Source organism: Octopus sinensis, linkage group LG7 (genome assembly GCF_006345805.1).
Source record: "Octopus sinensis linkage group LG7, ASM634580v1, whole genome shotgun sequence".
Lineage (NCBI taxonomy): Eukaryota > Metazoa > Mollusca > Cephalopoda > Octopoda > Octopodidae > Octopus > Octopus sinensis.
In genome coordinates this window covers 101,301,530-101,327,757 of record NC_043003.1, presented here as the reverse complement: position 1 = coordinate 101,327,757, position 26,228 = coordinate 101,301,530, and the positions used below count along the sequence as shown (strand labels likewise).

At 40.1% G+C, this 26,228-nt stretch overlaps 1 protein-coding gene across 6 annotated transcripts in view; it reads left to right on the top strand.

Annotated features, from left to right (window-relative positions):
* The window catches only part of LOC115214039 (vasculin), a 202,954-nt gene that overhangs the window by 40,131 nt on the left and 136,595 nt on the right, over window positions 1-26,228 (top strand). For all 6 annotated transcript variants that reach the window (XM_036505022.1, XM_036505020.1, XM_036505019.1 and 3 more), the window contains exon 2: window positions 8,598-8,704. In XM_036505022.1, coding sequence (XP_036360915.1) covers window positions 8,633-8,704 — 72 coding nt within the window. In that variant the 5' untranslated portion in view covers window positions 8,598-8,632. The remainder of the gene's footprint in view (window positions 1-8,597; window positions 8,705-26,228) is intronic.

Sequence of the window (26,228 nt, the reverse complement as noted above, 5' to 3'; positions counted from 1 at the left end):
ATAAGGTTTGTTGTTATTATTATTTCTGTTTAACTATTGTTATCACGTTTGTTGGTTCCTCGTAAGGGAAGCGTTGTTGTGTTGCATTTGTTAAATAATTGTAAACCGTAACCCTCCCCCTTTGGGAGAAGGAGCTTTGGTTATTGTTTAAAAATTGAATTGTGTTCCTGTTTGGGGAAATTTACAATATTTTCACCGTTTACACAGAAGCATTTTTGTTAAAATGTCTTCGATAGAAGAAAGTCCAAAAATGAATTTCGCTGCAGCCGTCGGCGGGTGCGAACTCATTGAAATTAAAATGGAAGAAATACGGATTGATCACCGACAAAGACGGTGAATCTAGGATAACACCACCAAACGAAATAAAAAATTAAATTAAAGAAAAGACTATTGTCTATAAAGTATACTATGTAGAGAAAAAAAAAGATTTGAACACCTGGAGGAAAGCGCCATCGAAAAGTGTCTTGGTGCGACTATGAAAGATATCAAGTATCTAACCAGAGGCAGTAAATTCGCCACAATAGAAGCAAGGTTTGAGTCAACAGAGCGTGCAAGGGAGTACTCGACTTGAACCTTGCAAAGTGGAAATATTTTATTTTTACCTTTATATCTGGGACGTAGGACATCCCGGATAAAAATTTAAAATATCCCCCCAAAAGTAGAGGTAGGCTGGATTGTAGCCTAACAATAATACCGGCAAAACAATAAAACTGCGTGATACATATATTGTTTTGCTGGTATTATTGTTATTAATAATAATAATAATAATATTAGTAGCAATGGTGGTAATGGTAATAATAATGATGGTAATATTAATGGCATTTTGTAACTTAATATAATGAACTCTTGACTTTGTTTATGTGCATTTGAATATAGATATGTGTATGTTTGTATATTGTAATATTCTAATAAATTGTTTTGACCAACTGTAACCTTGAATATAGAACATATGTATGTATATTGTTGTATATTATTATGTATATATATATAGGAGTATGGGTATATTATTATGTATATATATATAGGAGTATGGGTATATGCACTCATGTATGTGTATATTATATATTATGGGTATGTACCCACTCTTGTATGGGTGCACCTCCTCTGATATTCATATTTAGTTTTGTTTGTACTTTATAATCTCTGAAGAGGCCTTGGGATATTTTTGTAAGTGTTTCATTTATAACCACATATTAACTTATCACACCAGGCTAATATGAGCATAATGAGATACTGATATCTGCATGGCTGAAACAGCTGTAAGATGTAGTTTATATTTATATTTATTTATATTCACTTATACATATTGTACTTATTGTATCATATTACTCATTGATGTGCATTGTTTTGTTCTATATTATTATGTTCATATGTAGTGGGTTAATAAATTATGTGATTGGGTATTATCTGGTAGTTGATTATTGATTAAGGTGTAGTTCTCCATTTTCTTATTTTGTATTATTAATTTGTGGTAAAACATTTTACCTTTGCCCATATAATACAATAAATGAATTAATTGCATTGCAATTCTTAACATTTATGTATTAACTTTGTTGGGTGCTGTACTGGCAGTATATTGGATATTTGTTATCCCATGGTGGGTTGCACTCACAACCCCTATCTCAATTTGTGTATATATATATATATATGTGTGTGTGTGTGTTATTATGCTTGGTCTGATCAATAAGTATCGAGACTGTTGCTATAGTAACGAATGTAATGCATGGAAAGTGAAGCTGCGTGGCACAGAATGACCTTGAACTCTGCTGTGCATGTGTACTAAGTTTTAATGTTTTACCTTACTGCCCCTATTTATGAGCAGTACTTGGAGGGAAGGTATGTAGTGTGTGATCATCTCATTGACCATGTCAGAAAAAGCTGAGCAGAGAATCTATATCAAATTTTGCCAACAGTTTGGTGATACCTGCTATGCAAAGTTTTTGAAATTTTTCATTATTCTCCACACAATCAAGGAGATCTTGTGCAAGTGAGAGACGTGTCTCATACCTAAATCTTCCGTGATCATGGACTGAACTGAACCGTAATTAATTTGCACAACCTGTGATAACTCACGGATGTTGATTCAACGATTTCCCCTCACTGTTGCACATTCAAATGTGATGTTTTCCTCAGTTCTGCTGGTTGGGGTCTCTTAGAACGCTCATCAATATCAACATTTTTTGGCCATCTTGGAAATGTCTGAACCACTTGTACACTTACACTTCCCTTCATACACTTTCTGCAACTTTGCGTAGGCCTCTGAGCAGATATTGCTGTGAAAACTTTCTCTGTCATGGTCAATGCTATGATCACACACTACACACCTTCCTTCCAAGCACTGCTGTAAACAGTGAAAGTGAGCTAGAACATTAAAACTTAGTGCGCATGCACTGCAGAGTTCAAGGTCAATCTTTTCCAAGCAGCCTCACTCTGGGTGCTTTAGTTTTGTTACTATGGCAACAGTCCTGATACTTATTGATCAGACTTCATATGTAGTTATGGGCAAGGAAAAATGATAGTTGAAGCTGGAAAAGAAAACTATAAGTTGCTAAAAAGAGAATCGTAGGAGAGTAACCCAGTTTGAAATAGATCCACATTGCAAGTTCTTTCAGTGGTCTTCATGGCCAAGCCAAGCAATATGCACTACAGTTTAAGAAAATAAGATTATCTGAAAGTTCCTGGTTCAGACCTCACTAAAGGTGGCATTTTGAAAACAGCAGGAGGCCACCTAGGAGTCAAGACCTAGGTGGACTATGCTTCCCCAGAGTGTCAGAAACTAACGGGCTGAAACACTTGATGGGAATTCTTCCTCTGAAGAGTTCTCTGTTGCAAGTTTCTATTTACCAATCAATCTATTTACCAATGTGTATGTGTATTTAAGGAAAGTTATATCATTTGCTCTGGAACACAATGGTCCATAGTTCAGTCTTAATCTTCCAGTCACTATGCCTCCTAGTGTATTCTACAATTTATTTCTTTGTCTTAAGAATTGTAAATGTTTTTTAAGAAAACATTTACAATGAGCTATGGGTGGCAGAATTGATTATGTTCTTTTGAGGTTAACTTTGCCTTTCATTCCTTTTTTCTTTTTCTTACCTTGCAGATAGTAAATACTAGTGAGAACAAGAACTCAGACACTTGAAAAAAAAATACTTGTAAAAATTTAATTACAAAGATAAAACTAGGCAAGTGTTAGTTGATCCCATGTGAACTCATCAAATTATTTTAAACGTGGACTAGTTCATGTTAGCAAGAGGAAAAGACAATTCTTGTCTATTTTCTATTGATTGTTAACATCTCCCCACTAGTTGGCTTTTGGTGAACTCTTATAGAACTTCATTGCATATGTCTTGGGGGAATCATTCTTTTGAGTATGTTTCAATGATGAAAGTATATTGAATTCTTCTAACAGAGTGTGCAGGAATATCTTAATTTTTCATTCTTTATTATTTTGAATTACTTTCCTCTCTCTCTTAGTTGATTAAACGTGTCTTATCTAGATTTGATTATCCACTTGAATTTCATAAATTTTCTTTGTCACTTTTTAACTATTCCAGGCAACAACATTGAACTTTCCTTTTTAAATATGACATATGCCATATGTTCAGAATGTATCTCTTGTTTAAATACTGTTTTGCCTTTTCCTTTCTACATTTATATTGCAGAATTACCTCCATAATTGTCTTAATATTTCTCCTAAACATGAGTTCTGAAGGTGACTTCTGTTCTAGAGCAGTTTGATTAGGAGTACTTCAATAAACTAGTAAAAATTTTAGTATTACTTCCCTCCTCTTTTAATTTAAGAAGTGCTCTTTTTGGAGGTGTCAAACAAATTTTCCTGATTTTTTATTTGAGTAATATGGACATCTTATGGTGTCCACATATGTCTTACGGTGTTGGCTTTATGCAACTGATTAAAACTTGATAGCATCACCTGAGATCCATTATCTGATACTAGAGTTTCTTGCAAACCAGATTGACTGAATACTTGTTTCAATTTGTGAATTGTGGATGAAGTGGAAATTTTGCTCATCATAAAAATTTCAAACCACTTTGAGAAAATATTATTTAGTAATAAAAGAAATATTGTCCATTTGTAGGACCAGCAAAATCAATGTGTACTCTGCACCATGTTTTTTTCTGACACTGGCCATGGTAATCTTTGTAAGCAATATGCTGTGTAAACTGGAATATCATTCTTCAAGCCATGCAGGGTTTAAGATCAGTAAATAAGTAAAAAGATTTTCCATGCACCATCATGTGAAATCTCTTAACTGTTAAAACAAGTGCTAATGCTTACTGTTCTATTTGACTGTAATTTCTTTCTGTTGTACACAAGGTACAAGCAGTATGTTCTGTTGTCTTTCATTGTCATCTGAGAATACATGTGATACGACAGTTCTGATACCATAATCAGAAGCATCAGTGGCTAGTATTATTTCTAATTTAGGATCTTAATGGGATAGTAACGGATCAGATTGTAATAATTCTTTTGCTTCCTTAAAAGCTTTTGTGACTGAGGTGTCCTGTTCCACCTTGAATTTTTCTGAAGTAGATGGTTTGTGCAAGTGATATGTGGAAGGTAGAAACACACTGTAATAGCTAAGAAATCCAAGAAATGATCTCATCTTGTTAATATCTGATGGAAGTGGCACTTTCAGAATAGCTTTTGTGTTTACTGGGTCTGATTTAGAATTGTCTTTGTTTATAATAAAACAAGATATTTTATTGGTGTCATAAAAGAGTTGCATTTGTCTGGCTTTGCTTTAAAACCAGATGTTCATTTTATGGAAAAGACTATTCAATCAATAAAATAGTTTGTTCTTTGAACTGTTGCTATAATATTCACTACATTAGCTGCAATCCCAGGAATACCTGCTATCATTGTATCCATTACTTGTTGAAAAATAACTGGAGCCATTTTTAATCTAAATTAGCAATTTTTTAAATATTGTCAAAGACCTTTGTGTGTATTAATTGTCAATGGTCATTATGAATTATCATCAGCTTCAATTTGTAGATAAGCGACAAATCAATTTTTGTAAAATAGCAGCTACCATTAAGATTTCTGAGGGTGGGAATGGTCTTCTAAAACTTCATTTAATCCAGTAAAAAAATCTGCACAAGGCAAATCGAACTATTTGCCATCACAACAACTACTCTTGGCACCACCCAAGTTGTATAATTATATGGTTTTATTATGACTGATTGTACAAGACAATCTACTCAAGATTGGACTGCATATGGAACAGGTCTGTAGGGTTTAAACGCAGACCTTGAATCAGGTTTTAGTGACAAACTTGCTTTATATGACTTGCAACATCCCGGCAAATCTTTGAAATCAGATGAATGTCTTTCTTTCAATAGATGGGTAAAGAAGTTGGATGGTACAACTTGGAATGAATTATCAGTAGAATTACTTGGTGCATTTGATGGTAAACAAATAGTTGAGTGTTCAATAGTTTTACTGCATAGCTTTAGTTCAGTAATCTAATCCAAACCCAGTAAATCTAAGTCATGAGACAATTCATCAACTAACTCATTCCAATGAAAATATTGGAATTAAGCTGTACTTTACAGTTAATTATACTGATAAGCTTGAAATTATCACTGGTTGCCCTTAAGTCTTGCAAGAAATCAATGACGTATCAGAAGTGTGTAATTGGAATATTATTTATTGATACTATTAAATTACTTATGGTTTTTATGAAAATCAACTTTGAAACTGGCATAAATCATACTGACTTGATTTCTTGGCTGTAACCAGCAGATCACTTGGTATGAAACTTTTTGTTTACTTTTCTTGAATAATTAGGCAAACAAAATCCTTCCTTATGGCTAAACTTCCCATAATGTTTTGCACTTACAAAACAAGCATGGCTGATGAGGACTGGAAGCTCTATTTCTGTTGATAGAACTTGGTAATGATACAGGATTAGTTGTTTTTGATTTACTGACTCAAAACTTGTCAATTTGTCACTCATTTCAATCATTTTTGGGTTGTTCTTCAAGTTTATTTACTTTTAACACACTCCACTGGCTGTTGTATAGTTATTTCAGGTTGTTGCTCTAACTGTGATAAAAGTTTAGTGTGGATATCTACATTTGGTGGTGATAGGAGACCTGCCTCAAAAATTAAACACTTAAATTAATTGTCAGTTAAAGAATGTAGATTGAAACACTCATACTTATGATTCACTCTACCTGCATAACTAATGCAATAATCGACTTGATAATTTTAAAGCAATTTTTTTTGTTAAACAAAGAAGAATGCATACCAAAAACCATCCTGAGTACTTTTAATAGTTTTTTGGAAGAAAATAGTTGATGTATTTGGTACTTCTGTTTGTCCTAAGTTTTGTCAACAACAATCTGACTTTAGCAGAATCATCCAGATTAGATCAGTCATGAAAAAAATCTCTTCAAAATGTGAAAACTATAAATTGAAAGTAATATCTGCAATAGAGTCAAAATTAAATTCTGTATTTAGACTCTGATTATGCTTTATTACTGCTTGATTGGTTTATAATTTTTGTGTTAACAATTCAACTAGGTTAAGTTGTGCTGACTCAGATTGTTTGTGCTGATGTTGAAAGAATGCCTATATTTGTTCAATTGAGATAGCCATTTCACCAGTTTCTTTTTCTCTTTGCTATTTTTGTAAACTTGTTGATATTAGATAGTAATGAGAGTAAAACCTCAGACACTCGTAAAAAAATACTTGTATGAGGTGGTATCAAAAAGTTCCTAGACTAGTTATGTTTAATAAGTTTTAACATCATCTCTTTCGAAATACTTACCTTGCGTAGCAGTACTCTGGTTCCAGTGTGCCTGCCAGTTTTGGAATCCAACCTTGAAGTTGTTTTCCATAAGTGAGTCAAGGACCTTCTGCAATTCGCTCTTGATCTCAACAACAGTGTTAAAATGACAACCTTTAAGCTGCATTTTCATCTTGGGGAAGAGATGGGAGTCAGCAGGTGCTAAATCTGGCAAATACGGTGTACGTGGAAGCGATACCATGTTGTTTTTGGCATGATGAAAGCTCGGTGGCAGCGTGCATTGTCGTCATGAAGAATACCATTCTCTTTGTGTTCCACAGATTTAGTCGCTTTAACCAAATATTCCCCCTCAAATTCTTCAGAACTTTATTGATTGTCTTCCAACAATCTTCATGCACAAACTGATGAATTTTTTCCACCTTTCTGGGAGTGATGCTCGTGACAGGTTTTCCAGGGATGTTCTTCAGCTTTTAAAGTGCCTGTGCCACTTGAAACATTGCATACAACCTATTGCCTTGTTGCCACAAGCTTTCCAAAGCATGCTCAATGTCTCTGTAGCAGACTTCCCAAGTTTAACACAAAATTTCACATTGGCGCTTTGTTCCAACTTCCTGTTCATGACAAAAATTGCAGACTACAACATACACATGATCATGAAAACACAAATTTCACAACTTACAAAGTAAACATAGTGATGTCACTTGGCACACTGCCTCATGAAGATCACTGGTAGCTCTCACTCCACACAACCATGTGCTGCCATCTATTGGCATGCTACAAAACTAGTCTAGGAACTTTTTGATACAACCTCATATAAAAAAATTAATTACAAAGATGAGACTAGGCAAGAATAAGTTGATTCCATGTGAACTCATCAAATCACATTAAATACAGACCAGTTTGTGTTGGTAGGAGAAAAGAACCGCTCTTATCTGTTTTCTGCTGGTTCTTAACTCTTTTGAGGTCAATAAGATAAATATCAGTTAGGTACTGGATTTATTTAATTGACAACACCTTTGATACAGGTCAAATCCTCATGTGCCTCTTGGCCTATTTCAAATATCAACAAAGGAATCTTGACTTGCTTGAAATAGCAAATCTCTATTTAAATTACACCTTATGGCCTTAAAAGAAGGAACAAGTTGGAAAAAGAAGTCATAGATATACAAAAAGAAGAGATAGTCATGACAGGAATACATTTGATTTGGGGCTAAACGATGACAACAACTAATGCATTCAGATTATATAATTTGTTTATTACTACTTTGAGGATAAAATCAGTAGAGCAACAGCAAAATAGCTCTTGGTATTTGGTTATGTTCTTTTGTATTTTGACTGAGTTCAGATCCTACCCATGTTTATTTTCCCTTTCATACTTTGGGTTGATAAAAGGAATACTGAGGTTAATGTAATCAACAGCCTAATGAACAAAAACAATGTATGTTAAAATCTCCTGCCCAGAATATGCAGCCAAATGCCTGCAACATATTAGAACATCCAAATCTTGAGCAGAAAGTTTAATACTACACTTTTGTGGCTTTAGGGGTGTACTTAGGTAAAAGTATATTCATGTAATTCTGTAGATGTGTATGTGATATTTCACTTTTACTCATAGGGATACATACAAGAAAATTTGAATATTTTTTAATGGCTGTGTACTTGATTATGTTAAAAATGTAATGTTACTTAAAAAAGTTGCAGTACCAAAAATGGAATTTCTGATACTTAAAAATAAAATGTAATAGTTTAATTATTGAATATTTGATAATGAATAACTGGCATTTTTTTTAATCAACTTGTTTTGTATTTATTTTTCAGGACTAACTGTGCAACATGCTGACTGCTGCTCTCTGATGGCAACTAGTAACGTGCCAAGGCATGACTTTGCTCCATCTTGGCTTAAGATTCCATCTCAAGAGAATCTTGTAAGTATACTATTATTATTATTGTTTGACTGTAAGCTGGTAGAATTGCTAACACACTCGACAAAATGCTTTGTGGTATCTCATAAATCCTATGTTCTGAGTTTAAATTCTGCAGAGGTCAACTTTGCCTTCATTCTTTCAGGGTTGATGAAATAAGTACCAGCCAAGTTCTGGGGGTTGATGTATTCAGCTAACCCCCTCCCCCAAATTTCAGGATTTGTGCCTATTGTAGAAAGGATTGTTATTATTTGACTGTTGTTGTTGTTGTTGTAGAGGCAATGAAATAGCATGAACAGTTAAATACTGAATTTATGACCAAATACAACTGGGACTGAATTTATCTTTCATATCTTTCGGTCATTTAAATAACTGTTAGACACAGACTGGCATCCATCATTATACTTCACTGTACCCCACTGATCTTCACCTGCAAGTTAGTTCTAATATGGGAAATTGTAACTGAATTATGGTAGACACAGTTTTTTTTTAAGTATCATATGAATGGAAAGATAAACAATTTACAATTTAAATTGTGCTTTTATGATATCAGTAATGTTATTTTGGATGGGGTCTCAATGAAGCACCAGATGATTCATTATTATTTCACTAGCATACCTGTGTCACCAAAAATACTGACAGTTCTATTTATGATAGAAAATGGTGTATCACAACAATGAGAGAAACAATTGATAAATGTGAGCAATCAAGTAAATTATGTGACACTTGCTTACAACTGTTGCCTGATGTCAATCTCACTTGGTTTTTATTTTTTGAGATATATTTGTCAAATTTGGGTCAGTTTGTCTTCTTAACATGTTCTGTTGATCTCACTCAATGAACCCACCTTTGGCCTCAGTGACAGCCTCAGGTAACCCCAGAACCAGCCACAGGCCTTCATCACTATCCTTCATTTTAGGTCCCTGGAGGCCCTTATAATCCAGGCTCTCAGCTTGTCCTTTGTGTAGAAGCTGGATTTGTTGGTCTCTCATTCCACTGTACCCCACACAAAGAAGTCAAGGTGGTTGCAGTCAGGTGAGTTGGGAGGCCAAATGTCAGGTGTTGTGTGATTGAAAAAATTCTCCAACAGCCAGGCCTGGGTCTTTGGCTGGTGTAGCAGGGCACAGTCTTGCTGCCATACATACAGCCCTCCTGCAATTACCCAGTTGATCTAGAGCTTCACCTCACTCAGAACATGGATATAGCCATTGGTGTTCAGCCTGAAGCTCCCAGTTAAGAAGAGGGGGGTAGCATGACATCACTTTCACTACTGACGGCATTGAAGACCATGATTGTCGCTGGAAATTTCATCTGCATGACTCTGGGTATATCCTTGAGTGAGACAGCAAGCCATCTGTTGTTCTGGTAGTTGATATCTTGGACTTGACAGAAATTCTTCTCAGAGAAGAATTACAGCATGTCTGGCTGCAGAAAAAAAAAAGTTACTGCTTTTAAGAAGAAAAAAAAACTGATAGCAAAAGTAAAAAAAAGTATGTGTAAAATTAGCAGATGAAAAATTGCAAATGAATATTGCATGTACATTGTATAAATGTGTGTGTGTGAGTAAAAATGTGAGCATGAAAAGTAATATTCTTAAGATTCTAAACCTGGAAAAGTACTGGACAAGCTATTACTTGTAGTAAAGTAAAGGATAAGAAACTTTTTACTTAAAATATTGTAGCAAAGAATGCCAGTTCTTCTAATTTATCCCTCTTTACAATTCTCATCTTTTAAATTTATTGTACAAAACTGTTCAGCTACTTTGTAAGTTTGTCTAATTAGTCACTTTTTTCTATATTTGAGGTAGTAAATTAGCCAAATTCTATTTAAATAAGTATAGTGTTATTTGTAAACTATAATAAAATAGGTTTTAATATTCAAATTTTAATCTTAGCTGCAATGTTTTAAGTAAAAAGTTTCTTATTACTTTACTTTACTTGAAGTAATAGCTTGTCCTATACTTTTACAGGTGTAATAACTTGTCCTGTACTTTTCTAGGTTTATAATTTTAAGAATATGACTTTTCATGCTTGCAGTTTTCCATGTAATTCATGATTTTCCCAGGCATTGCTGTTATAAGATAATTAAGGGATCTTTTCCTTTTGGTGGACGGAATTTAACACAATTTCTAGTTAACTAAACAATTTGAAACTTCGTATACTGGTAGAATGTGTCAAAAGAAAACATTACTTTCACTTGGCCTTTTTGAGAAAATTGTAATTTGTAAGTTTAACGTAGTTTAATTCTTCGAATTTTAACCAATGAATTGCCAGCATTTGAGCTCAAATCATTTGCTGTGTCTAAAAACTCAGACAACATCCTGTTACGAGGGGCGTTCAATAAGTAATGCCCCTGACCCACTTCCCATAGCAGTAGAGCAACGACACTTGGCACAGTTATTAGTCTTTTCGTACATAGGAACTACCCAGAGTTATGCATTTCTCCCATCGTTTGATACAGCTCTGGAGACTGTTTTTGTAGAAGACCCCAGCTTGGTCCTCCAACCACGACGTGACTTCAGAAATCAAGGCTGCATCATCTGGGAAACGCTTTCCTTTCAAAATCAACTTCATGGCTGGGAAGAGGTGAAAATCAGAGGGTGCAAGGGGAGGAGTTCATAGCTGCACGCCTGTGCTTCTGATCTGGCGACACGCGAGTTGTGGACCGGAGCGTTGTCCTGCAGGAGGAGGATGCCTTTGCTGATCTTGCCCCGCCTCTTAATTTTGATAACTTCTCTTAATTTCCTCAAAAGTGAAGCATAATAGGCTCCTGTAATTGTGGTACCCTTTGCCAGGAAATCTGTCATCACTACTCCGTCCTGGTCCCAGAAGACTGTGAGCATAACCTTGTCAGCGGAGGGCTGCACCCTTGCCTTCTTTGGAGGAGGTGAGTCACGGTGCTTTCACTGCATTGACTGGGCTTTGGTCTATGGATCATAGTGATGGACCCAGGTTTTATCCTGTGTGATCAGTCTTTTGAAAAATTTTGACTCATCTTCTTGGCACATCTCCAAATTCATCCTCGAGCACTCAACGCATTCTTGCTTCTGGAAAGGTGTGAGCAACCTGGAAATCCATCTGGCAGACACATTTTGCATATGCAAATGGTCATGAATGATAGTTTCCACAGACCCGGTACTAATCTTGACCTTATGGGCTATTTGGCGAATAGTTATGCGTTGACCTTCCAAAATGGCAGCCTCAACTTGACGGACAGACGTCTCATCAACGGTATAAGGGGGTGACCAGATCTGAGAGCTGTTTCCGTAGAGTTCCGACTATGTTTGAATTCACAATGCCAGCGTTTTACAAGGTCATATGATGGGGCATCATCACCATAAGTTACTTTCATTTCATCAAAAGTCTCCCGTGGTGTGCGTCCTTTCAAATACAAAAACCAGATCGCTGCTCGACACTCAACAGGCTCCATTTCACACTTGACTCAGTTCAAACACCTGTAAATCAGAAACCACAATTAGTTCAGAGCTGTAATTCACCACTTAATCTATAGAGGTATAAATAAGTGCACATGCAAAATTTCAGCTAGATCAAACAACTGCAAGTGGGTCAGGGGCATTACTTATTGAACGCCCCTCGTACAACGTAAACAGCACGCGCACACACACACACACACGTGTTATTCATCCTTCTCTCTTCTGTCTATCTCCGCACTTGCTGCGTTATCGATATTGATAAACAAACGAGGAGGCATGTGCTAGAAATAACAGCCATATCTCTTAAATCGATGAATTTCGTCGCCCAATAAAAATATTAACGATATTTTTTGAATATTTTCTTTATTTTTTTTTACCGAAAAGGCTTCTCCCATGGTTTTGAAGGGCCAAAAACAACAAAAACAAAACAATAATATGCCTAGATCGGTCTAGAGTGGGATATGAGGGTGCGTGTGGTGTGTGGGTCATCATCATCATCATCGTTTAACGTCTGTTTTACGCGCTAGCACGGGTTGGACAGTTCGACTGGGGTCTGGGAAGCCAGGGGCTGCACCAGGCTCCAGTCTGATCTGGCAGAGTTTCTACAGCTGGATGCCCTTCCTAACGCCAACCACTCTGCGAGTGTAGTAGGTGCTTCTTACGTGCCACCTGCACAGGTGCCAGGGGGGTCTGGCATCGGCCACGATCGGTTGGAGCCTTTAACGTGCCACCGGCACGGAAGCCAGTCGGGGCGGCGCTGGCATCGGCCACGTTCGGATGGTGCTTTTTATGTGATACCGGCACAGAAGCCAGTCGAGGCGGCGCTGGCAATGGCCACGTACGTATGGTGCTTTTTATGTGCCACCGGCACAGGTATCACAACTACTATTTCCATTGATATTTATTTCGATGTTCATGTTCATGTACTTGACTCAACAGGTCTCCTCAAGCACAGCGGGACGTTCTGGGATCCAGGGTACTTTGAATGGGCAGGGGGCTATGCGGAACTGGTGCAGGAAGCAGCCCAGGTCTTTGCAGTCACAGCATATCTCCAGAGATCTCGGTCCTTCGCCATTGCCTCAGTGAGGCCCAACGCTCTGAGGTCATGCTTGACTACCTCATCCCATGTCTTCCTGGGTCTACCTCTCCCTCTGATACCTTCAACTGTTTGGGAGTGGCACTTCTTCACACATCTCTCCTTATACATCCGCAGTACATGACCATACCATCGCAAGCGTCGCTCTTGCACACCACATCTGATGCTTCTTATATCCAGCATTTCTCTCAGGGTGCTTACACTCTGTTGTGCGTGCACACTGACATTACACATCCAGCGGATCATGCTAGCTTCATTTCTTTCAAGTCTACGCATGTCCTCTGCAGTCACAGCCCATGTTTCACTACCGTGAAGCATGGCAGTTCGCACACATGCATCATACAATCTACCTTTTACTCTGAGCGAGAGACCCTTTGTCGCCAGTAGGGGTAGGAGCTTTCTGAACTTTGCCCAGGCTATTCGTATTCTAGTGGTGATACTCTCTGAGCATCCACCTCCACTACTAACTTGGTCACCCAGGTAGCGGAAACTATCAACTACTTCTAGTTTCTCCCCCTGGAGTGTGATGGAATCTGTTTTCTGAGTGTCTGTGGTGTCTATTGTCCCTGTGCATCTGCCGCACATGAAAGCTATCTTATCAGTTAATTTCCCTTTGATGTTGCTGCACCTCTTATGTGTCCATAGCTTACATTGGGTGCATCTTATGGAGTTTCTACCTACACCTTTCCTACAGATCGAGCAGGGCCACCTGCCCGAGGGTGTGTGTGCTGAGTTCGCCTTTCTGCTTACTATAACTTTGGTCTTTGCTACATTTACTCTAAGGCCCTTTGATTCTAACCCTTGCTTCCACACCCGAAATTTCTTTTCTAGTTCCGGTAGTGATTCTGCTTTGAGAGCCAGGTCATCAGCATAGAGGAGCTCCCAGGGGCATCCTGTTTTGAATTTCTCTGTTATTGCCTGGAGGACTATGATGAATAAAAGGGGACTGAGGGCTGAGCCTTGGTGTACACCTACTTCTACCCGGAATTCTTCACTATATTCGTTGCCAATCCTAACCTTGCTGACAGCCTCTCTGTATAGAGCCTGTACAGCCCTTATTAGCCATTCGTCAATCTCCAGTTTCCGCATCGACCACCAGATAAGGGATCGGGGAACCCTGTCAAAGGCTTTCTCCAAGTCCACAAAAGCTATGTAGAGGGGTTTATCTTTAGCTAGGTACTTCTCCTGCAGTTGTCGGATCAGGAATATAGCACCAGTGGTGCTTCTACCCGGCATAAAACCGAACTGCATCTCATCTAAGCAAATTCTCTCCCTAATGAGATGGGTTATGACCCTCTCTGTGACCTTCATCACCTGATCCCACAGTTTAACACCCCTGTAGTTATTTCTATCTAGAGCATCACCCTTACCCTTGTAGCAGTTGACTATGGTGCTGCTACGCCAGTCATTGGGTATGACTCCATTGTGAACTACCTGGTTTACAATGCAGGTGACTAGGCCATGGCCCACATAGCCAGCTGTTTTAAGCATCCCAGCAGTGATTCCAGATGGGCCGGGGGCTTTACCTGTTTTCATATCCTTAATTGCCTTAACTACAAGGGAGCTGTCTATTCGGATAGCTGGTCCCTCTACTGGGTCAACATTTGGCAGGCTCTCCTCCTCCCATTCATTCTCCTCATTCAGCAGTCTTTAGTAATGGCTTCCCCAAGCCTCTTTCTTTTCACCAACATTAAAAGCAAGTGCTCCATCATCCATGCGGACACATTTCTCTCCTGTAACATCACTATTTTCTCTGACACACTGTCTGGCAATCCAAAATACCTCAGCTCTTTGGTCCTCACGTCGCAGGACATTGGCAAACTTCTTCTTTTCTGCTACATCTTTGGCTATGTATACCTGCTGCCCAGCCTCCCTTTTGGCTACCTGGTACAGTTCCCTGCCACCCCCATCCCTCCAGGCTTTCCAGGCCTGTCTCTTTGCACTAATGGCTTTGTCTACTACACTATTCCACCACCACGTAACTCTAGGTCTGGAAGGGACTTTGCACCATCCACAGACTTGGTCTGTGGCACTCAGCAAGCTGTCCCGTAGGAATTCCCAGCTACCTTCTATGTCCGACGTTTGAAGCTTCTCCCTCTCATCAAATTTCTTGATGAGGATGTCCCTAAATCTCTGACCATGTGAAGGGTTCTTTAGCTTCCAAATCCTTCTTTTCTGGATTGGTTTGTTTCTTGGAGTCCTTCTGGCCTCAAGCTTAAAGTCACTGATGATTAGCCTATGCTGAGGGATACATTCTTCACCCGGGAGGGTCTTTGTATTTAAGAGCGACCCTGCATCCTGCTGTCTGGTGAGGATGAAGTCTATTTGGCTAGCGGAGTCTCCTGACTGATAGGTTATAAGGTGGCAGTCAGGCTTCCTGAAGTTAGTGTTGCAGATTACAAGGTTACATGCATCACAGAATTCCAGTAATCTAGTTCCCTCATCATTTCTGGTGCCAATACCATGGCCACCGTGTACCCCAGTGAAGATACCCGATTTCTGCCCAACATGCCCATTAAAGTCTCCACCCACAAAGATGAGGTCCTTGCCACTAGTCTTTGAGGTAGCTTGTAGAAGAGTATCATAAAATTGGTCCTTCTGATCATTTGGTAGTCCCGCTTGTGGGGCATAGGCGGAGATAATCGTAGCTGTGCCACTCTGTAGGACTAACTTGAGCTTAAGCACTCTATTGCAAACCCTGACAACCTCTATGACCTTATCCACCCATTTCTCCGCAAGGAGAATGCCTACACCCCCTACACCATCCATGTTACCTTGCCAGAAGACTTTATACCTATGTGCCTTGCATGTGAGGACCCTAGCTGAAGCACCTCTCCATCTTACCTCTTGTATGCAGCATACATCAATCCGTCTTCTCTCAAGCATCACTACAATCTCACTAGACCTACCTTTCAATGTACCAACATTGACAGTGCCAACTTTGAAAACTGGGAAGGAGATGTGGGGGGGAGGGGAGCAATTCAGCGCCTGAAAAGAAGAGGGTTGTTGTGGTGGTGATAGTTTTTTAGGCATTTTTCATCTGATCTCTCTTCCGACCTGACAACATTCAAGCATTTAGGCAGGTTAAGGTTGTGGTCCCTGCCGTAGGCAGGAGCTGGTGTTAGCAGCGTAGTAAGCATAAGCACTAAGGTCATTGATGATGTAGATGTAAGCTCTGTGGCAGAAATACTGAAATTCTAGGTGTTAGTAGCATTCTAAGCAAGCATTATGGTCACCGAGTAACGTAGTTAAAGTAGCGTAGCAGAAATATGGATATTCTAGTGTTGGGTTGGGGGTGGGGGAGTCCCAGCTGAGAGAAGAGAGGGAGAGGGAGAGAAAGTGGGGGGTGTGCAGGTAATATAGGGGAGCACCAGTGGGGAGGTTTGGGGTAAGGAGAAACGATGACAGGTAGGGTTGGTACCAGGTTCTAGACAGAATGAAATGTAGGAAATAAAACGTAGGATATCACGAGTGGGGGAGGGGACTGGAAGAAGATAGCCGGTTGAGGCAGTGGCAGATTTCAAAACAGGAGGAACATAAGATAACGGGTTAAGTGGAACGGTTGATGAGCTGCGGCGCTAGCTGCTTCTGTCTTGGGGGAGAGAGGCAGGTGTAATACATAGTGAGAAAGCATATTGAGGAGGAGGGGTAGGAGGAATAGACACACGTAATGGTGGTGGTAGAGGGGATACCCGGTGAAGATGGTGTAAGCAGAGTGTTCTCCGGTATGGGTGGTGGGGGTGGGAAAGGGTGGGCGCACCGCGAATGGCAGAACGGCGAAGATTTTGATTGGGGACGGTAGTGAGAAGAATTAAGCAATCGAGGTTTGAAGAAAGTAACATAGAGTAACGAACGAATTAACTTCATACCGGGGGGGGGGGGGGATGTTAAAAAATTAAAGGATTATATTTTGTGGGGAACCGTATCAACAGTTAGCTCATGAAAGAAAAGAACAAGCAGATTAGTGAATAGATTCGAACATTTAAGCGTTAGTGGCAAATGTATGTATGTAGTACAAGGATTGAAGAAATGAAATGAGAATTCTTAGCTTGCTTTGGACATCGCTGTGGTCAAGAAAGAGTGAGTAGAAGAGGAGCACGAGGTGATATTTAAATAGGTTGACCGGAAGTGAATTGGAAAGACGGAAGTTTTGATTGAGAAACAGAAATGGCGAAGAATTTGATTGGGGACGGTAAACGAACGAATTATCTTCATACCGGGGCGTTTTAAAAAAATTAAAGGATTTCGTGGAGAAAAGAACAAGCAGATTAGTGTAAAAATTTGCAAAATATTTTTTCATGATTCCATGTTGAATTCCGTCCATCAAAAGGAAAAGATCCTAATTAAGAATGTGTCAATTAATAATTTATGATTTTACCTTATAAAATACTGACAGTAATATTTCAATTTTTCCATGTCAGATATTTCAATTATTTTCATGTTTAATTTAAATATATGTTGTGATTGAATTATTTGATATTACCAATCCACACCAAGTTAATGGCAGGGAATTTTACCATGTTGTTGGTTGCACAATGGCTCACCAAAAGTTACAAACAACAAGACCCCAAAACCATCATTACCAGGCTCACCTTAAGTACCCTGATTTTGCAGTATTAGGAGGTCACAGGAATTCATTCAATGAAAAAAGAAATTTCCAGTGATTCCGGGATGAGTGGGTGGGGAGAGAACCCCCACCTCGTTTTTTGCAGCATATTAGGAGGTCAGGGTATTTGATTCCACCTCAAAAATTAAATTTTTTGTTTTTTTTTGTTTCTTAGTGAAAATCGTGCGGGTGTTAATATAGAAATTTGCCATGATGTTGTTGTTATTTAGCCTCCAATTGATACTGCAAACCTATCATCAAAGGCATTCCAGCCTTCAGCAAACCATTTTTTTAGGGATAATCTAGGACATTACATACAATGTGTGTGTGATTTAGGTAGGGGATACTTTGGCTGTTATTTTTAGCATGTTGAGCAACCAGGTAGAGGCTCTTTCATTGGTTTGATTGCGTGATGGGATTTTTTTACACATAGGTGCAGGAGTGGCTGTGTGGTAAGTAGCTTGCTTACCAACCACATGGTTCTGGGTTCAGTCCCACTGTGTGGCACCTTCTACTATAGCCTCAGGCCAACCAAGGCGTTGTGAGTGAATTTGGTAGATGGAAACTGAAAGAATCCCATCGTATATATGTATATGTTTATATGTGTGTGTGTGTTCCCCCAACATCACTTGACAACTGATGTTGGTGTGTTTATGCCCCCGTAACTTAGTGGTTCGGCAAAAGAGGCCGATGGAATAAGTACTAGGCTTACAAAGAATAAGTCCTGGGGTCGATTTGCTTGACGGAAACAAGTAAAAGGGTATATATGTAATATGTATATATATCATTGGCAGAAGTTAGAGAGTAAGTCAAAAGCTGAGAGTTTCATGTATTGGCACTTATCCAACACAAATTTGTCCATTGTCACTCTAACTTCTAAAATACCAAATTTTGTCAAAAACCTTAAGAGTAAAAACCTGTTCTATGTGACACATTCTACCAGTATTGGAAGTTTGAAAGTGTTTAGTTAAAAAAAAATTAACTAAATAATCTGTATGTCAAAGTCGACCGTGGCGAAATTTGAATTCAAAATGTTAAGACAGTTGAAATATCGCTAAGCATTTTGCCCGGCGCACTAATGTTTCTGCTATCTCGCCGCTTTAGAATGGAAACATTCATTTTAGAAATATTCTTTATTCTTATTGCTTAGGCGTTACTTCTTACTTCCTGACATTAAATTTCGTAACATTTTACCTCATAACTGTTTTTCTACTAATTTTTGTTCAATGCGACTAACGATTCTGAATACCTAATTTTATCATTTAAGCCAAAGAAAAGTATACATTTAGTTTAAAATTTAAAAATTTATGTTGAAGATGAGTATCTGCTTTACTGCCCACTTGAGGTCCGACATATTTTGATGTAACTTTTTTTCTTCTGAACCAAATCTCAAACTATTTATGTCAAAGTGTAGCTGAGGAGGTGTCCTCTTTAAAACTATTAACAGTTTGCAATTTAGTTAGTGGTGAAGCATGGAAGGTGCTGGAATTGACGAAATGGTGGACTTAAGAATATATTCAACTTCTACCGTGGTTGAATGATATAAAATTGGAGAAATTGAAGAATCACAACAAATGCTCAAATGTAAACTTGGAAGTATATATAATCCTTTCTACTGAAGGCACAAGGTCTTAAATTTGGAGGGAGAGGACTAGTCGATTACATCGACCCCAGTGTTTTACTGGTACTTAATTTATTGACTCTGAAAGGATGAAAGGCAAAGTCAACCTTGGCGGAATTTGAACTCAGAACGTAGTAATGGATGAAATTCTGCTAAGCATTTCGTCCAGCATGCTAGCAATGTTTCCAGCTCGCGGCCTTAATTAGAAGTATATAATAATGCTGCCAAATAGTATTGGGCAATTATATATATATATATATATATATATATATATATATATATATATACACACACATGTATGTATATATGTATCTATACATCTACTTTTTTGCAGCTATAAGGGTCTTTGATTCTTGTTTCTAGCAATGTAGGTGCTACCCTGCACCCTCAAACTGTAATTTTCCTTTTTGGTTTTATATTGCGTCTAGCCACCTTTGTTACTGTATATACACATATATACACTCATACATTCCTACCTACCTACATACATATGTTGAGCTTTTTTTAGTTTCAATTTACGAAATCTACTCACAGGGCTTTAAGTCAGCCTTGGGCTATAGTAGAAGACACTTGTTCAAAGTGCCTATCCATACTTGTACATATGTGAGTGTGTGCATGCATATGCACACACACACACACACACACACACACACACACACACATTTTACCTATTTCACTCATTAGACTGTGGCCATGCTGGGGCCTTGAAGTTTTTAGTTAAACAAATCAACACCAGTACTTATTTTTTCAGCCTGGCACTTATTGTAATAGTTTCTTTTTGTCAAACTGCTTATTTACAGTGACATAAACAAACCAGCACCAGTTGTCAAGTGGTTGTGGTGACAAACACCGACAGAAATACACACATGCATGTGTGTGTGTGTGTGTGTGTGTGTGTGTGTGTGCGTGCGTGCGTGTGTTATCTTTTACTTGGTAAAAGGAACTAACATTAATCTCAAAGGCAAACATGGAAAAACAGACTAAAAAGAAAAAAGTAAAGAATGTATATACACACACACACACACACACATAGGCATTTGTTGGTCCTGAGAGACCATAGCTCTGCGCCTGAAGAAATCGTGTCAGCTGCTGATGACAGTGCAGTGTCTGTTGTGGCTGTATAAGCTCACATGGGAGTGGCAGTCACACATACAGCAACTCTGCTGATGCTACTGGTTTTTCTTTCGAGTGCACTTTTCTTTGGTGGTGAGTTCCTGTTTTTCTTCTGCTCACTTCATCCCCTTTCACAGTATTTGTCTCCAGTGCGGGCAATCATTTGCAGCTTCCTCCCATCTCAGGATGTCCAGATCAAGCAGCTTCATATCCCTCTTACAAATATCCTTGAAGCGAAGATAAGGTCATTGTCATGCTTTTGTGCTGGTAGCTAATTCCCCACACAGGTGGTCTTTTGGGATCCTCCCATCTGGCATGTGATGTACATGACTAAGCCAGAGCAGGGTGAGTATGCTGAGTATCTTGGTGTAGTTAAAGACTTCTGTGCTGGTGATGTGGTCGATCGACTTGATATCCAAGATGTGTCTCAAATTACAAATGTGGAAGACATTGAGACGTTGCTCCTGTATATATATACACATATATATGACAGGCTTCTTTCAGTTTCTGTCTACCAAATCCAGTCACAACGCTTTGGTCGGCTCGAGGCTATAATAGAAGACACTTGTTCAAGGTGCCACGCAGTGGGAATGAACCCGGAACCACGTGGTTGGTAAGCAAACTACTTACCATACAGCCATCCTGAGGAGTCTTGGAGGACAACCAATCTTAGCAAGGATTTTGAACAGGTTGTCTCTAATGACTGGGTTAAAAGCCTTTGTGATAAAAAGTGGTTGCCTTTGCTCTTGGCACTTCTGTAGCTGTCAAAATGAGATCATGTCAATGGTGGAGTGTTCTGATCTGAAACTGCACTCAGATTTAGGGTATACCCTCTCAACGATTTTCTGTTGTCTGTTTAGGACCACATACAGCGAGGATGACATTTCAAAGGCTGGGGCAGTTTGAATGGGAAACGATTCCCCACCAACCATATTGGCCAGACATTGCTCCATCTGATCATCACTTATTCCGCAGTCTTCAAAATCATTTGGACAGAAAATATATGAATTTTGTAGATGAGGTGAGAACAATACTGGAGGAGTATTTTTTGTTATGCACAACTGAATTTTAGAAGAGGGGCCTTGCAAATCTAGCAGATATGGAAGAACATTGTAGAAAATGAAGGAGAGTACATTTTAGATTAAAAAGGAACATTTTTTAATCTTAATTTTGAAAAATAAAAGTAGAAAAAAATCGCATTATTTATGGGATGACCCAATAGAATGAATTTTCAAATTCAAAAGATAAACTAAATAGAAATGCTGTTATAGCAATGAAGTAGAAATGCTGCTGAATAATTGAGGAAACTGTTTCATTAAGTATTATGAGACAAATGCAAATAATAAATTGAATGACTCCAGCTCATGTCGAATGATTTAGAAAGTAGACATCTTATAAATTGGAACGAATTCAACAGCTTTAAATGCTAAAGTGTGTGTGTGTGTATATATATATATATATATACACACCGTAAATCCTCAAGTATAATACGCATTTGTTTTCCCAAAATTTAAAGGTCAAAATCCCTAGTGCGTACTATATACAAGGTTAAAAATGAAAATTATTTTCTAATCAATGTCCAAGTCTCTATTTGCTGTCTAGCTATGTTTATTTCAGACACATTTTGTGATGTCAGGCGTGAAAATACCTTAAACTAAACCTGAAAGCAATGAAGTCATAAAAGAATCATTCATAACTTGCAGTAAGCAACATTTATTAAAACAAAAGTATTCAGAACACAGAATAACATGTAACAAAAACACCCATATAACAGTTAAGAACACCACCATTACTGTATTACGCATGCGCGGAAGTGTTTGTTCCACTAGGTGCTGCTGGCTTAATTATGCCCGATGACAGAGATTTATACTACAATGATGCCGACATGTTTACAGAGGAACAAATGGAACAGTTATTTGATGCTGAAAGTGACGTTGAATTTGAATAAATGCTTTTGCTTTTGTAACTGATAGTGATAAATATGTAAAGGTAATTTACTTAATATTTACTTTTCACTGGTGACAAATGAAGTGAGTTCATGGCTTGCAAGACGGCCTGCTGTGCTTGAGGAGATCTATTTTGTCAAGTTCATCAGCATCAAAATAAAAATCATATGGATATTGTAGTTGTGGTACCCATGCTGGTGGCATGTAGGGCCTCACAGAGGAAATGACGAAGACTGAGACCTCTGAGATATGCTGTGACTGTGAAGACCTGACAAATGAAGTGAGTTCATGGCTCGCAGGACAACCTGCTGTGCTAACCTTGGGTTGTAGAGTGACCTGCTGTTCTTGAGGAGACCTATTGAGTCAAGTATGTCAACACCAACATCAAAATAAAAATCAAATGAAAATTGTAGTTAAGATACCTGTGCCGGTGACACATAAAAAGCACCATCCGAACGTGGCAGAAGCCAGCGCCGCCTGACTGGCGTCCGTGTCGGTGAAACATAAAAGCACCAACCGATTGTGACTGTTTGCCAGACCACGCTGGCCCCTGTGCCGACGGCACGTAAAAAGCACCCACTACACTCACGGAGTTGTTGGCGTTAGGAAGGGCATCCAGCTGTAGAAACACTGCCGGATCAGACTAGAGCTTGGTGCGGCCTCCTAGCTTCCCAGACCCCGGTCGAACCGTCCAACCCATACTAGCATGGAAAACGGACATTAAAGGATGATGATGAATAAAGGACGTTACCATATATATTATTACAAACCAAGGATGTTATATAGACGTCCTTGACTCAAGTTAGAGAAGGGGTGCGTATTATACACAAGGTTTAGGCTTTTCAGAGGTACAGCCCCCTAAAAATCCCCTGCGTATTATACTCAAGGGTGGACTATACTCGAGGATTTACGGTATATATATATATGTATATATATATATATATACTAGCAGTATCGCCCGGCGTTGCTCAGGTTTGTAAGGGAAATAACTATAAAGCATTTTTAGAGAGTTATAGCCCAAAAATAGCAAAAAAAATGGAAAAAAATGATGGTAAATTTTTTTGAGAGTAAAAAAAGGTGGAGTTGCGTCCCCTAGACAGTTTGCGGTTTGTGTTTCTGATTCTCGACCCCATGTCGAATTTATCGATTTTGTTCAGAACTGGGGGAACTTTTCAAAATTTTCGCTGCGTTAGTTTTGAATTATGACATTGGGCTATGTGTGTGTCAAGTTTCATCAGAATCGGTTGAAAGCCGTGGTCAGGGTGAGGGTACAAGCAAACAGACACACAGAAACACGCACAGACAAACTGCCGTTTATATAGAGAGATATATATATATATATATATATTCTCTTTCTCTTCACCCGTCTGTCTTGATAGGCAATGGGTCGCGCCAAGGGTGGGGCCTACTTTGATGATGAGCAGCGTCTGCTGTGACTGAACAGTCCAATTCTAGAGTGGCAGTCCCTGGTACAGTTGCTGCACACGAACATCGATGGGTACGTGTGGGGTGTTGCTGCAGTTGTCCCCCTCCTGTCCCGCCTGTCCGACCACAGCTGTGCTCTCCTTTCCTCAGCCATGGAAACGCCTTTCCTCACTGTCCGACGCCAGGCAGAGCGCCTAGCAGCTGTTATCTCCCACGTGTCCACACAGATGTTGGCAGTCCTCAGGTTGCGCTTGCACACATCCCTGTATCGTAGCTGTGGACATCCCTTGGGTCAGGATCCCGTGGTGAGTTCGCTGTACAGGATGTCTTTAGGCATGCGACCGTCCTGCATGCGGCAGACGTGTCCGAGCCAGCGCAGTCGTCTCCACAATAGGAGGGCATGCATGCTTGGCATATTAGTCTGTTCTAGGATGACTCCGTTTGGTACTCGGTCCTTCCAGGAGATGCCAAGGATCCGTCGAAGACACCGCATGTGGAAGCCGCTGAGGCGGCATTCTTGCCGGGTGTATGTTGTCCAGCTCTCGCTGCCGTAGAGTAGGGTGCTCAGCACGCAGGCTCAGTACACTGTGATCTTGGTGGTTATTGTGAGCCTGTTGTTTTCCCACACTCTCCTGGAGAGCTTAGCCATGGCAGCAGCAGCCTTCCCAATCCGTCTGTTCAGCTCCGGCTCGAGGGACAGGCTGCTGGAGACCGTCGATCCCAGGTAAGTGAACTCGTTCACCACCTGCAAGCTGTGGTCGCCGACACTGATGCTGGGGACCCCTCCGACGTCCTGGCCCATGACCTCTGTCTTTTTCAGGCCGATAGTAAGGCCGAACTCTTGGCAGGCATCCGCCAGGGAGCTGACCAGCCTCTGGAGACCTGGCTGGTTGTGTGATGTTAGGGCGGCATCGTCAGCAAAGAGGATCTCTCTGATCAGCACCTGACGGACTTTGGTCTTAGCTCTGAGGCGCGCAAGATTGAACAATCCACCATCAGCCCTGGTGTGGAGGAACACTCTGTCGTCGGACGTTCTGAAGGCATAGGACAGGACAAGGGAGAAGAAAATTCCGAAGAGCGTCGGCGCCAGAACGCAACCCTGTTTCACTCCACTCTGGATGGGGAACGACTCCGAGGGCGATCCGTCAAACTGCACTGTTCCCTGCATACCGTCGTGAAAGGTGATGAGTTTCAGCAGTCTGGGAGGGCAACCTATCCTACCCAGGAGCGCAAACAGCCCCTCCCTGCTGACTGAGTCGAACGCCTTAGCCAGGTCGATGAAGGCCACGTATAGGGGCTGTCTCTGTTCTCGACTCTTTTCTTGAAGCTGCCTGAGTGAGAAGATCATGTCGATTGTAGACCTCTCTGCCCTAAAGCCAGACTGAGACTCGGGGTACACACGCTCTGCAAGCAATTGCAACCTCTTCAGGACCACCCTGGCAAATGCCTTACCGACAGTGCTGAGCAGTGATATGCCCCTGTAGTTATTACAGTCGCTTCTGTCCCCTTTGTTTTTATACAGTGTGATGATGTTTGCGTCACGCATATCCTTAGGGACAGAGCCCTCCTCCCAGCACTGACAGAGCAGCTCGTGGAGATGGCCCAGAAGGGCTGGCTTCCCGCACTGGATGACTTCTGCGGGGATGCCGTCTTGCCCTGGTGCCTTGCCCCGAGCGAGTGAGTCAATTGCTTTGCTCAGTTCTTCCTTTGTTGGAGGCAGGTCAAGCTCCTCCATGAGAGGCAGAGCAGGAATGCCGGTGAGGGCAGACCTGGTGACCACATTCTCAGTGGAGTAGAGGTTCTGGTAATGCTCGACCCACCTCTCCATCTGCTTCGCTTGGTCCTTGATGACCTCGCCATCCCTGGACTTCAGTGGAGCAACCTTGCTGACAGTGGGCCCGAATGCTTTCTTTATCCCCTCGTACATCCCTTTCACGTTACCACTGTCAGCACAGCACTGGATGTTCTGGCATAAGTTCTGCCAGTAGATGTTGGCGCAACGTCTGACCGTCCTCTGGGCATCGCTTCTGGCTGTTCTCAGAGTAGCCAGGTTCTTTTCTGATGGGTCGCGCTTATAGTTGACCAGTGCTTCCCTCTTGGCAGCAATGACAGGCTCCATCTCAGGCAGGTGAGCTTCAAACCAGTCTTGATTTCTCCACTCCCTCTTTCCTAGGGATGACATGGCTATTCTGCAAGTGGTGTCACGAATAAGCTGCCATCTCTCCTCGATGGACGTGGCTGCGTGATCTTTAAGGGCCTCCTTCATGCGGTTGGTGAATTCTGAGCG